Below are 12,280 nucleotides of genomic sequence, written 5' to 3' on the forward strand. Positions count from 1 at the left end.
TTATTCTTGTAACCCAAGTTAATACAGCTTAAAAGTGTATAGGAAGTGTGTGAAATTTCTGTTTGTAGCTTCATCATAGTTTTATAATGTTTCATGCATTTGACAGTGCTTTTTACAACATAAAGTAGTAGTACCCAGATGTTATTTGTGTATTAAATACAAAACCTGATGAAATTTTTAGAGGAAGGCTACATATTCAAATCTGAAATAGCCCTAGGAATGTCATAATAATAACTGGGAAGGAGCTTATGTGACTGGCTGCCAACGTGTCATGATGTGCAGAGTATCTGGCAAATCTTCCTTACCTATGCCTGAAATTCTGCTGCTAGAGATGTGTGGCAGTGGTTGGAAAGCATGAACACCCTTTGCCCCTTCCGCTGAATTCTAATACTTAAGTTTTGAGAGAGGAAATAGCATAGTGCAGTGGGCTCTGGACTTTTTAAAGTCATGGGTTTGGATTTTGGATACACTAGTACACTTACTAGTTGATGACTCTTGAGTAAGCCATTTATCCTACCCAGTCTTCAGTTTTCTTATTTCCTTTCCTCAGAAGGCTCATTATTTGCTCAGGCTTACCCAGCTCTAGAAATAGTACTTTAGAAGCCAGGTTTTTTCTCTTCAAAGTCTGCAGCATTGCGTCTGTTCTGCGAGGACCCCTTCATTTTGGTTTTCCTTGATAACATGTACCTTTTTTTTTTTTTGAGATGGAGTCTCGCTTTTGTCACCCAGGCTGATGTGTAGGGGTGCGATCTTGGCTCACTGCAACCTCCGCCTCCCAGGTTCAAGAAATTCTCCTGCCTTAGCCTCCTGAGTAGCTGGGATTACAGGCATGCACCACCCCACCTGGCTAAGTTTTTTGTATTTTTAGTAGAGACGGGGTTCTACCGTGTTGACCAGGCTGGTACTCCTGACCTCAAGTGATCTGCCCACCTCGGCCTCTCAAAGTGCTGATTACAGGCGTGAGCCACTGCACCTGGCTTTGTTTTTGTTTTTAACATGGCAGGGAGGAGAAAGGGATGGGCTCAGTAGGAATTTGAATATAATTATATGAGGAGGGGAAAATTGTACATTTGGGTCAAATCTCGAAGATGACTTTATGATTTTACTGTTGTTCCTCTTGCCAGAGGATCTCTTCTAGATACACAGCACAATATCCTTAATTCTCTTTTACCATTGAATTTTTGGTGGGAAGCCCAGTGTGCTCACTCTTATGATAGAAGAGTCTTGCCAATGTGTTTGCCAATGATTATCAGGAATAAAATATGCACAGTATATATCTTGGTGGATAGTTTCTGGCACATATTTTTAGTAAGTATTTAACTATAAGACCTCTTTTCCTAAAGAAATGGTATGGTCATAGAAAATGAACACATGTTTTAGCTCATATTTTAGACCAATTGCATATTTTCTGGAATATTTTGGTATTAACTACCTTAAAACATGCTTTGTTTTTAACAAATGGTGCAAGGTTAAAAATACTTGTTTTTTCAGGTTGTATATATTGTTTATTAAGACTTCCTTTTATTACAGTAGTAACTTTAGTAAAAGGTAAATAGGCAATTTGTTGAGTTTCTTCTTTACCTGACTTACTTGAAGTAATACTTGAAGACATCGGAACAGACATTGATTCCTCTTCGGTTACAAAGATTGCTGGTAGTGTAGGCTACCATAATCTGCTGTTGCTTATTTTCTCTCTGTAATAGCACATGGACTTCACCAACAGCTCTCACAGAGATTCTACACCTTTTTGGTCACTTGTCAGTGCTTGATAGCTGGTTCCAACACATTCTATTCTTATGGGACATATTTTTGAGTATAAAAGCTCTTAGATGGGGTGACACACACAGACATAGTCCATGTTAGAATACAGAGAATATAGCATAATGAATGAGAAGTATAGACTATACTTTTTAAGTCATCTTCTCACACACGATACAAGCAGTTGATGAAGCAAAAGTGAGCTTTGTTTAATGCCAAATCATAGCATAATGCTAGTTGAAGGAGTAGGAGGAATATACAGTCATTCGTTGCTTAACAATGGGGATGCATTCTGAGAAGTACATTACTAGGTGATTTCATTGTTATACAAACATCAGAGTCTACTTAAATAAAACTAGGTAGTATAGCTTACTACACACCGAGGCTACATGGTATAACCTGTCATTTATAGGCTACAAACCTGAACAGCATAATATTGAATACTGTAGGTAGTTGTAACACAGTGGTAAGTGTTTGAGTATCTAAGTATATCTAAACATAGAAAAGGAAATGTATTGCACTACTATATTACAGCGGCTATGGCATCACTGACATCACTAGGCTATAGGAATTTTTCAGCTTTGTTATAATCTTATGAGACTACTGTTGTATATGGGTTTTGTCATTGATGGAAACATCACATGGCACGTTACATAATTTCCCTGAGTAAACCACCTTTGGACCAATTTTTGATCACTGTCTCTTGATTAGTCACAATAACAGTCATTACTCTTACATATCTAGGCACATGGCTGTCATGCATACTCTATCTAGAACACATTGATTGGGGGTGATACTATAAACATCTTAGAAAAATTATGTGTATGATGCATTTGGTTATACTTATACCTTTATATTCTCACGCATTTTTTTTTTTTTACTTATGCATGTTTTATCTCTAGCCAAATAGAATGCGAGGTAATTATCTCTCTCATTTTGATAACTGAGTCATACTAGGAAGGTTTTAATTCAGTTGTAAATGTACAATATAATTAACATTACTTTGTCTATTTATAGAAACTAGTATGTTTGCACTTTAACAGGTGGGTTGAACCCAAAGAAAAATGAATCCTGAATTTGTATTCAGTATGTTAAAAAAAAAGTTGAAAGTTTGCAAAACTTGGTTGATTTAAGGATACTGGCCTTAACTAAGTAGAGCTTTCCCTAAATATGAAATAAAATTTTTGCACAAACCTACAAGAAAAAGAATTTTGAGCCCATCAGTTTTCTTTTTACTAACTGAGAAGTGTTGAATGTTTAGTTTTTAAAAACCTGTCAAGGCCAAGGATGGTGGCTCATTCCTGTAATCCCAGCACTTTGGGAGGCTGAGGTGGGTGGATCACTGGAGGTCAGGAGTTCTAGACCAGCCTGGCCAACATGGTAAAACTCTGTCTCTGCTAAAAATACAAGAATTAGCTGACTGTGGTAGTGCATGCCTGTAGTCCCCAGCTGCTCGGGACACTGAGGCAGGAGAATCGCTTTAACCCAAAGGCGCAGAGGTTGTATTGAGCCGAGATCATGCCACGGCATTCCATCCTGAGTAATAGAGCCAGCCAGACTCCATCTCAAAACAAACAAACAAACCGTTCAAAAATTAATTTACCTCAGTTCTTCAAAAAGTTAAACATATAATTACTATTTGACCCAACAATTCTATTCCTAGGAATATACCCCAAGAATTGAAATAGGTATTCAAAGTCTTGTACACAAATATTTATATTCATAGCAGTACTATTCACAATAGCTAAGATGGAAACAACCCAGATGCCCATCAACAGATGAATAGATAAGCAAAACTTTGTCTATCCATAGAATGGAATAGTATTCAATACATGAATGAAGTACTACGTGCTGTAGCATAGATAAACTTGGAAAACTGAATGGAACCAGATCCAAAATACTCTGTGGTTCCATTTATATGAAATATCCAGAACAGGTAAATCCATAGAGACAAAAAGCAGATTAGTGGTTGCCAGAGGCTGATAGAGAGAAGAAGACTGAGGCGTGACTGATTAACTTGTATGGGATCTCCTTTGGTGATACGAAAATGGCGGAATGAAAACTGTTTTGGAACAGAGAGAGGTGATGGTTGTATCACATTGTAAGTATACTAAATGCCACTGAATTGTATACTTTAAAATGGTTAATTTTATGTTACAAGAATTTCATCTCAATTAAAAATTTAGTTCATCTGAGATACCCCTTTCCCTCATGGATGCTCAATTTTATTTGATACCTTTTTTTTTGCTGTCACTGCAGCACAACAGATGTTTGATAAGTCTTAATTCTATTTTAAGACTTACCACAGAAAGTTATATTTCAGAATCTTGGCTTTACATAGTTAGCTTTGAACTTACTTTTCTTGTAACAGGAAGATATATTGAGATTATTGAATTTGATGAGAAGAATAGGTGACAATTTAAATATAAGGAAGAGAATAAATCACAGTTGTAGAAAGGTAAAATTATGTATTATTGTACATATATTACTTGAGACTTCTTGACCAACTGAAATTCTTCAGCTAATAAAACGTACATTTTCCCAGGAAGTGTAGTCAGATAAACCTTACAGAATGTCACTTATTATTTAGAATTAGAAGTAATACCGAAAAGCAAATTTTAAAATGGCCTGGTTTTCCTGATATTCCATATTTTCATTCTTAACTGTTCCATTTGTATATTGGAGCAATTTGTCATGAGTCAACAAATCGCAGTTTTATGGATATTGTGAGTCTCTGTCTTTCACGTAGGTTTCTTTGTCTTGCCGATCTCTTACATGGTAGCTGTGACAGTTTGTCTTTGACAGTTTGTGGGTATATTATAACAGTAACTGTTTTTTACAATAGCGGATAACATAAGGAGTTTAAGTAGGACTAACTCCTACAAATAACACAAGTTCCATGAAAGGTTGAAGCTGAAGGCATGAACTCCATTGGATATATGTAGGATCTAGAATAGGATCAGGCCAGTAGTAATGTTTAAAAGAGCAGGATTGAGAGGAGGGTATGGCTTAGGCTATGAGGTGGGTTATGAAATTGAATGTTCCTCATCGTAGTTCAAATAATTAGAAGATCAAGATAAATAAGATACCAAATAACATTTCTTAGTGGAATCATAATGACTGCCATGTTGTGGTAGTAAAAATCATTGGAAATCCTTACTTGGAACTAACAGTATCTCCACATTCCCCCCTCTCCCCAGCCTCTGGTAACCACCATTCTAATTTCTGTCTATGAATTTGCATATTCTAGGTACCTCATATAAGTGGAACCACGTAATATTTGTCCTTTTGTGTCTGACTTATTTCCCTTAGCATAATGTCTCCAAGATTTTCATTACTTTTTAAAAACAGAGTGTTATTATCTTATTGAATTGGCCAATTAATTACTTTCAAGATCTGGAAGTGTTGGAATATTTTACTCCATTTTATTGTGGTGCTCTCATGGGCCGTAGTCGCTTCTCTATCATACCCTCTGCTTGGGTGACCTCATCCAGCCTTACAATTTCAGCTACCATATATATATTGCGTACTTCTATGTCTGAATCTCCAGTTAGGATCTTCATCTGGATCTCTAGATTCATATTTAAATGCCTTCTTGGCTTCTCCACATTGATGTCTAACGGGAATCTTGAATCTTAGACTTCATATGACCACATCAGAATTCTTGATGTCCTTCCTCCAAAATCTGCCTCTACTCAAACTTTCCGTGCTTAATCAATTACTAAAACTAAGAATCTAGGCATTGTTCCTGATTTTTTTTCTCTCCTTTACCTTCCTGTTACCTCCTTCCTGTCCGCCCCCCTACCATTCTAGCTTCCTATTTTTTACCATATAAATAACTTTTACAAACTCATCAATATGATAGTCATCTGTATCAGTGGTCCCCCACCTTTTGGCACCAGGGATCATTTTTGTGGAAGACAACTTTTCCACAGACTGGGGTTGTGGGGGGGATGGTTTCAGGATGATTTAAGCATATTACAGTTGTTGTACTCTTTATTTATATTATTATTACATTGTAATACATAATGAAATGATTATATAGCTCACCATAATGTAGAATCAGTAGGAGCCCTGCACTTGTCTTCCTACAACTAGATGGTCCCATCTGAGGGTGATGGGAGACAGTGACGGATCATCAGGCATTAGATTCTCATAAGGAGCATGCAACCTAGATCCCTCACGTGCGCAATTCACAACAGGGTTAGTACTCCTATGAGAATCAGTGCCACCACTGATTTCACAGGAGGTGAAGCTCAAGCAGTAATGTGAGCGATGGGGAGTGACTGTAAATACCACATATGAAGCTTTGCTCACTTGCCCACTGCTCATCTCATGCTGTGTGGCCTGGTTCCTAACAGGCCATGGACTAGTACTGGTCTGTGACCCGGTGACTGGGAACCCCTGATCTATGTGACTGATATGCAATTCCAATTATAGTCCATTAATATATCATATATTTTTAACAGTTTATCTGAAGATTTAAAAATATTTTAGGGCTAGGCATGATGGCTCATTGTAATCGCAGTGCTTTGGGAGGCCAAGGTGGAGAGGATCACTTGAGCCCAGAAGTTTGAGACTAGCTGGGCGACATAGCAAAACCCCATCTCTACTGAAAAGACACACATTAGCCACGTGTGATGGTGCTTGCATGTAATCCCGGCTGTAGTGGGGAGGACAAAGTGGGAGGATGATATGAGCCCAGGTGGTTGAGGCTACAGTGAACTGTGACTGCGCCACTGCATTTCAGCCTATGCTGAATGCAGTGAGCATTCCTGCCTGGAAAAAAAGAAAACAAAAAGTATTTGTATAGATGTTTTTACTATAAATGCTGGCTAAAAGCTGAGTGGTAGGAGGTTGTGTGAAACTAATTTAGCAGCTGTGTCTGCTGGCCTGTTGCTTCTGCCTTTGTAATATGCCCTAAATCTGCCTACTTCCCTCCATCTTCAGTACATACCCTAGTCTAGACCACCAAAATTTGTTGCTTTGGGGACTGTAGTAATCTCCTCCTTCTGCTGTTGATTCCCTATTGCCTGTTTTTCTACAGCAACCAAAGTGATTCTTTAAAAAATTATTTTCAGCTATTACAAATTCAAAGGAAGTTATGAAGATAATATAGAAAGGACCTGTACTTGTACCCTTCTCCCAATCTCCCTCCCCACCAACTGCTTGCATCTTATGTAACTATAGATACTGTAATAAAGTGTAAATGTAGTTTGGTGTCATTTCCTCTCACCTGTGTTGATTCATATAACCACTGCAATCAAGATAAAGCACTAATTCATCTTGACAAGAGATCTCTTACATTACCTGTTGTAGTCATCCCTACCTGCTTACCTCCTACTATCTTTAACCCTTCACAGTGATTTTTTTTTTTTTTTTTTTTTTTTTTTTTGAGACAGTCTCTTTGGCCCAGGTTGGAGTGCAATGATATGATCTTGTCTCACTTCAACCTCTACTTTCTGGGTTTAATCAATTCTGCTGCTTCAGCCTCCCAAGTAGCTGGGACTACAGGTGTACGCCACCAAGCCTGGCTAATTTTTTTGTATTTTTAGTAGAGACAGGGTTTCTCCATATTGGCCAGGCTGATCTCGAACTCCTGACCTCAAGTGATCTGCTGTCCTCGGCCTCCGAAAGTGCTGGGATTACAGGCGTGAGCCATTGCACCAAGCACACAGTGATATGTTTGAAACACGAATCAGATCATATCAGTCTTCTTCAAAACTACCATAACTGCTTCCAATCTGAGAATAAAATTCAAACTTCTGTGGTGATGTATAAAATGTTGAATGATTTGTTCCCTCCTGTGTCTCTGGTCTCACCTAGTATCACTGTTTCCCCCACGGTTAGGTACTATAGCTACACTTGCCTTCTTTCTAGTCCGCTAACACAGTGGTTCTCAGAGTATGATCCCTGGACCAGCAGTGTCAGCAGGACCTGGGAGTTTGTTAGAAACACGTATTTTTAGATTCTACGCGAGACCTACTGAACCAGGAAGTCTGTGGGTGAGACCCAGCAGTCTTACATTTTACAGATCCTTGAAGATGATTCTGAAGCATGTTAAAGTTTGAGGATCACTATTCTGACAAGTCAAACTCTGCCATATGTCTGCTTTTGCAGTAGCTTTTTTCTCTATCTGGAATATCCTGTTATCCACAACTTACCCATCTTCCCTGACTGGCTCTCTCTTGCATTTAAATTTCTGTTAAAAATATCTCTGCAGAGAGAACTTTTCTCAATATACAGTGTAAAATAACTAGCTACTCATTTTCGCATCTATTTCTTTTAGTCTTTTGCATTTCGCCTGTCATTACCTGATTTTGTGTGTGTGTCTTTCCCCATTAGAGTTTATGCATTCTGAGAGTAGTACTTTGTCTGTTTTGTTACCAGTTGATGCCCGGTGCCTAGAAGAGTGTTTATCAAATAGTATGTCCTTTTGATCTCATTTTTTTCCCGTATGTTCTCCAGAATAGTCAAGCTGTATTCCCTAGGACAGCTTTACAGAGCAACTAAAATGTTGTCTGTAGGCAAAATATTTGCATTATTTATTTATTTATTTTTTTAAGTTGGAGTCTTGCTCTGTCACCCAGACTTGGAGTGCAGTGGCTGATCTTGGCTCACTGCAACCTCCACCTCCCTGATTCAAGCGGTACTCCTACCTCAGCCTCCTGAGTAGCTGGGACCACAGGCGTGTGCCACCATGCCCAGCTAATTTTTGTATTTTTAGTATAGATGGGGTTTCACCGTGTTGGCCAGAATGATCTGGATCTCTTGGCCTCATGATTCTCCTGCCTCAGCCTCCCAAAGTGCTAGGATTACAGGCGTGAGCCACTGCGCCTGGCCTTAAATATTTTAATATTGTGATATTTCACACATGAAATATAACCTAGAAAGATTAAAAAAAAACTTCCTCTTTCTTTTCTTTTTCTTTTCATTTTGAGACAGGGTCTTACTCTGTTGCCCAGGCTGGAATGCGGTGGCATTATCTTAGCTCACTGCAGCCTCAAACTCCTGGGCACAAGTAGTCCTCCCACTCTAGCTTCCTGAATAGCTGGGACTATAGGTTCATGCCATCACACTTGGCGGAGAAAAATTTTATTGTATGCTCTAGCCTCTTTTATCCCACATTGTTTGTGATTATTTATGCATTTATATCTGATAGCCCTTCCTCATTCATTATTAAATCATTGATTATTTTGCTAGACTTTAGAGCTCCAGATTCTTTATCAGTTAGGTACTGCCAGGGAATGTGCAGATCATAGGAAACTTTGGACACATGTTCTGCATTACTAGGTAGGCATGTGCCCCTGCCTCCAGTCTGGTCTTTGACCCAGATTAGATAGATTGAACCTTGTGTGAGCCTTTGGGCCCATATGCCCCATCCTTCCTCTACACTTTCAGGCAGCCAGTATTAGTAGAGGCTCAGGCCACATGGCCTTCTTGGCCCATTTTTCTGGAGCCTATACCCTGGTCTTCTGTGGATCCTGACATTTTCTTGTGAGAGAAGACTTTCACTTTAAGGCTTCTAGCCAACTCCTCTGTCAGCCTGTCCTTGGTTGAGAAGTCTTTACAGGTAGAGGAATCCCCTGATCAGGAGATATCCTTGTGCCTGATTGTTAGCTACAGAAGAAGAGTTGGCTTTATTTTAAAGGAGAAAGTATTCAGAGCAGCCCAGTTCTTTTTAAAACTCCTTGGCTGCTACCAGTAGAAACATTATTCTAACATAGAAAACTAATTGTGTATCACAAGACTTGTATCTTTAACCTGTATCAGAGCTCTTCTTTGGAAGTAGAAAGGAGTCGTGATTTCCCTACAAACATTACAAAACAGTTCCCTGATGTATAATTAAATAACTTTTAAGTATTATATATATTTTAAATGTTTCTGCTTGGTGATCAGTATGATTTTTTAAATACTCTTTATGTTAATCCCAAATTTGGGGGAATAAACTTAGAGCCTCTATATTGATGTGTACTTAGATACTTCTGTTTTATTCACTAATTGACATACCATTTTATATGTCCAGCACACAGGAATGTAAATTCCTTTAGGCTGGAACCATGTCTTTTATATTCCAAAGCATGCTTAATTTTTTTTTTTCTTTTTGAATCGGAATCTGTCTCTGTTGCCCGTACTGGAGTGCAGTGGCATGATCTCGGCTCACGGCAGCGTCTGCTGCCCAGGTTCAAGCAATTCTTCTGTCTCAGCTTCCTAAGTAGCTGGGACTACAGGCGCACGCCACCATGCTTAGCTAAGTTTTGTATTTTTAGTAGAGATGAGGTTTCACCATATTGGACAAGCTGGTCTGAAACTCCTGACCTCAGGTGATCTGCCTGCCTTGGCCTCCCAAAGTGCTAGGATTACAGATGTAAGCCACTGCGTGCAGCCAAACATCCTTAATTATAAAGAATACAGGTAGTCAGTCAATGGAGGAGTGGTATGGAGACAATCTTGAGATATACTAAAATAAACAAATGGATCAGAAATTGATGGGATATATTAGTAGTTTTGTGGTTCTTACCCACTTTTGATTATATAAGAAATGGTTACTAAACCAACTTAAAATATTCAAATATTTTCTTGAATATTTTTTCAGAAGAACTATTTTAATTTTAGTACTGTATGTAGGTAAGCAAAGAAATGAGGCTAATTGTAATAATCTCTGTTACAACTTTTTGTTTTGCTTTCTCAATCCTTCTCATGTGATCCTGGATCTTGGGCTGATGATGGAATGATTTTTGAATACTTTGAACCACAGAGCCTATTGTGAAGAATGGCAGGCCTCCAACGTCTCACAGTATGCATTCCTTCCTCCACCAGTACACAGGATCTTTCAAGAAGCCCCCATTGCGGAGACCACACAGTGTTATTGGAGGGAGCCTCGGCTCCTTCATGGCAATGCCCAGAAATGGAAGCAGATTAGGTAATTTGATTATTTGTCTATTGTGTTTGCCTTTCTGATTATATGTCATGTACATAGTTAAGTTTTAGTTGTATAAAAGTCAGCAACCTTTATTATCTCGCTTCTTTTGTCAGATAAAAATCAAGTTGAGATCAGAAAGAATAGCAGAAAGATGGAAAGTTCTAGAGAGGCAGTAGTGCTGACGATACAGAGAAGTAATATTTGAAAATCCTGTCCATCAGGAGGGAAATGAATCCCATAAGAAACAGATGCATTTCAGATGAATAGCAGTTTGGGATGGTGTTTATTTTAGGGTCATGCCTCAGTAATTTTTCAGATCATCACCATGTAAAGCCTAGTGCAATAATTAGTATATGTGATTATTACCTCAATTTTTTGTTCTTCTGTCGTTATATCTTTAAATATCCAAGAAAAAAAAATTTCAAGTTTCTGTTTGTTTATTCCTCTGGTCTTTTTTGGTGATATCTTATGTTTTGATTTTTTTTTTCTCTTGAGACAGTGCTTCACTCTGTCACCCAGGAAGAGGTAGGGTCTCACTATGTTGCCCAGGCAGGTCTTGAACTCCTGGACTCAAGTGATCCACTTGCCTCAGCCTCCCAGAGTGCTGGGGTTACAGACATGAGCAACCGTACCTGGCCTATTATGTTTTGATTTTTAAAATCACTTTACTATAACTGTTTTGTAGTTTTCTTAGATAATTATATTCACTGAAGCTCCTAGGGGTTTTATTCTACTGCTTGTTTTATCTGCTTGCAATTGGAATAGTATATTATTTCTAAATGTGTTTCTTTATTTTGGGAGTATGAGCTTATCTACATTGAGTGTTTTCTCTATGAGAAATGAAACATAGCCTTTATCTCTGTAGGTGCATCTCTACAGAATGGTATGCTGGAGTTGGCTCACACTAGTTTATTTGAGATGATTGTTAGATTTTCAGGAACTTTGCAAACTGGTTGTTAAACATAGCTATTAGATTTTAAATTATATAAGTTTACAGTTAGGTAAACTAAATGAAAAACAAATGTAATGAATACTCAAAAGTCATTGGTGTCTAATTGCTGTACCAGTTTTATCTATGCCACAGGGGTTATTTTTTTCTCTATAGTCCAAACACTATACAATGGTGTGCTACTGCACACTTCTTCCCACCGTACGTTCAATGTTGTCATGTTGGTAGTTGAAATCTGTCCATGGAGACAGAAATCGGGAAACACTACAGATCAGGTCTTGGCTTATTGTTTTCTTATCTATCTAGACCAGGGGTTTGTAAACCTTTTTTTGTAGGGGCAGTTAGTAATAAATGTTTTAGGTTTTATGGAATACAGTCTCCATTGCGTATTCTTCTCTGTTTAATAATCCTTAAAAATACAAAACCCATTTTTTGCTTAGGGGCCATATGAAAAGAAGCCACACTTGTTCTGGATCCTTGTTCTAGATTTAAGAAAGTGCTGTTGAAGGCTGGGCGCAGTGGCTCACGCCTGTAATCCCAGCACTTTGGGAGGCCGAGGCGGGTGGGTTACGAGGTCAAGAGATCGAGACCATCCTGGCCAACATGGTGAAACCCTGTCTCTACTAAAAATACAAAAAATTAGCTGGGCA

At 38.4% G+C, this 12,280-nt stretch overlaps 1 protein-coding gene across 1 annotated transcript in view; it reads left to right on the forward strand.

The window, feature by feature from the left end:
• CDK17 (cyclin dependent kinase 17) overlaps positions 1–12,280 on the forward strand; it is a 118,373-nt gene that overhangs the window by 66,872 nt on the left and 39,221 nt on the right. Inside the window, exon 3 of the mRNA XM_039472119.2 lies at positions 10,517–10,681. Within this exon, the coding sequence (XP_039328053.1) occupies positions 10,517–10,681 (165 nt within the window). The remainder of the gene's footprint in view (positions 1–10,516; positions 10,682–12,280) is intronic.

Source organism: Saimiri boliviensis, chromosome 7 (assembly GCF_048565385.1).
Source record: "Saimiri boliviensis isolate mSaiBol1 chromosome 7, mSaiBol1.pri, whole genome shotgun sequence".
NCBI lineage: Eukaryota > Metazoa > Chordata > Mammalia > Primates > Cebidae > Saimiri > Saimiri boliviensis.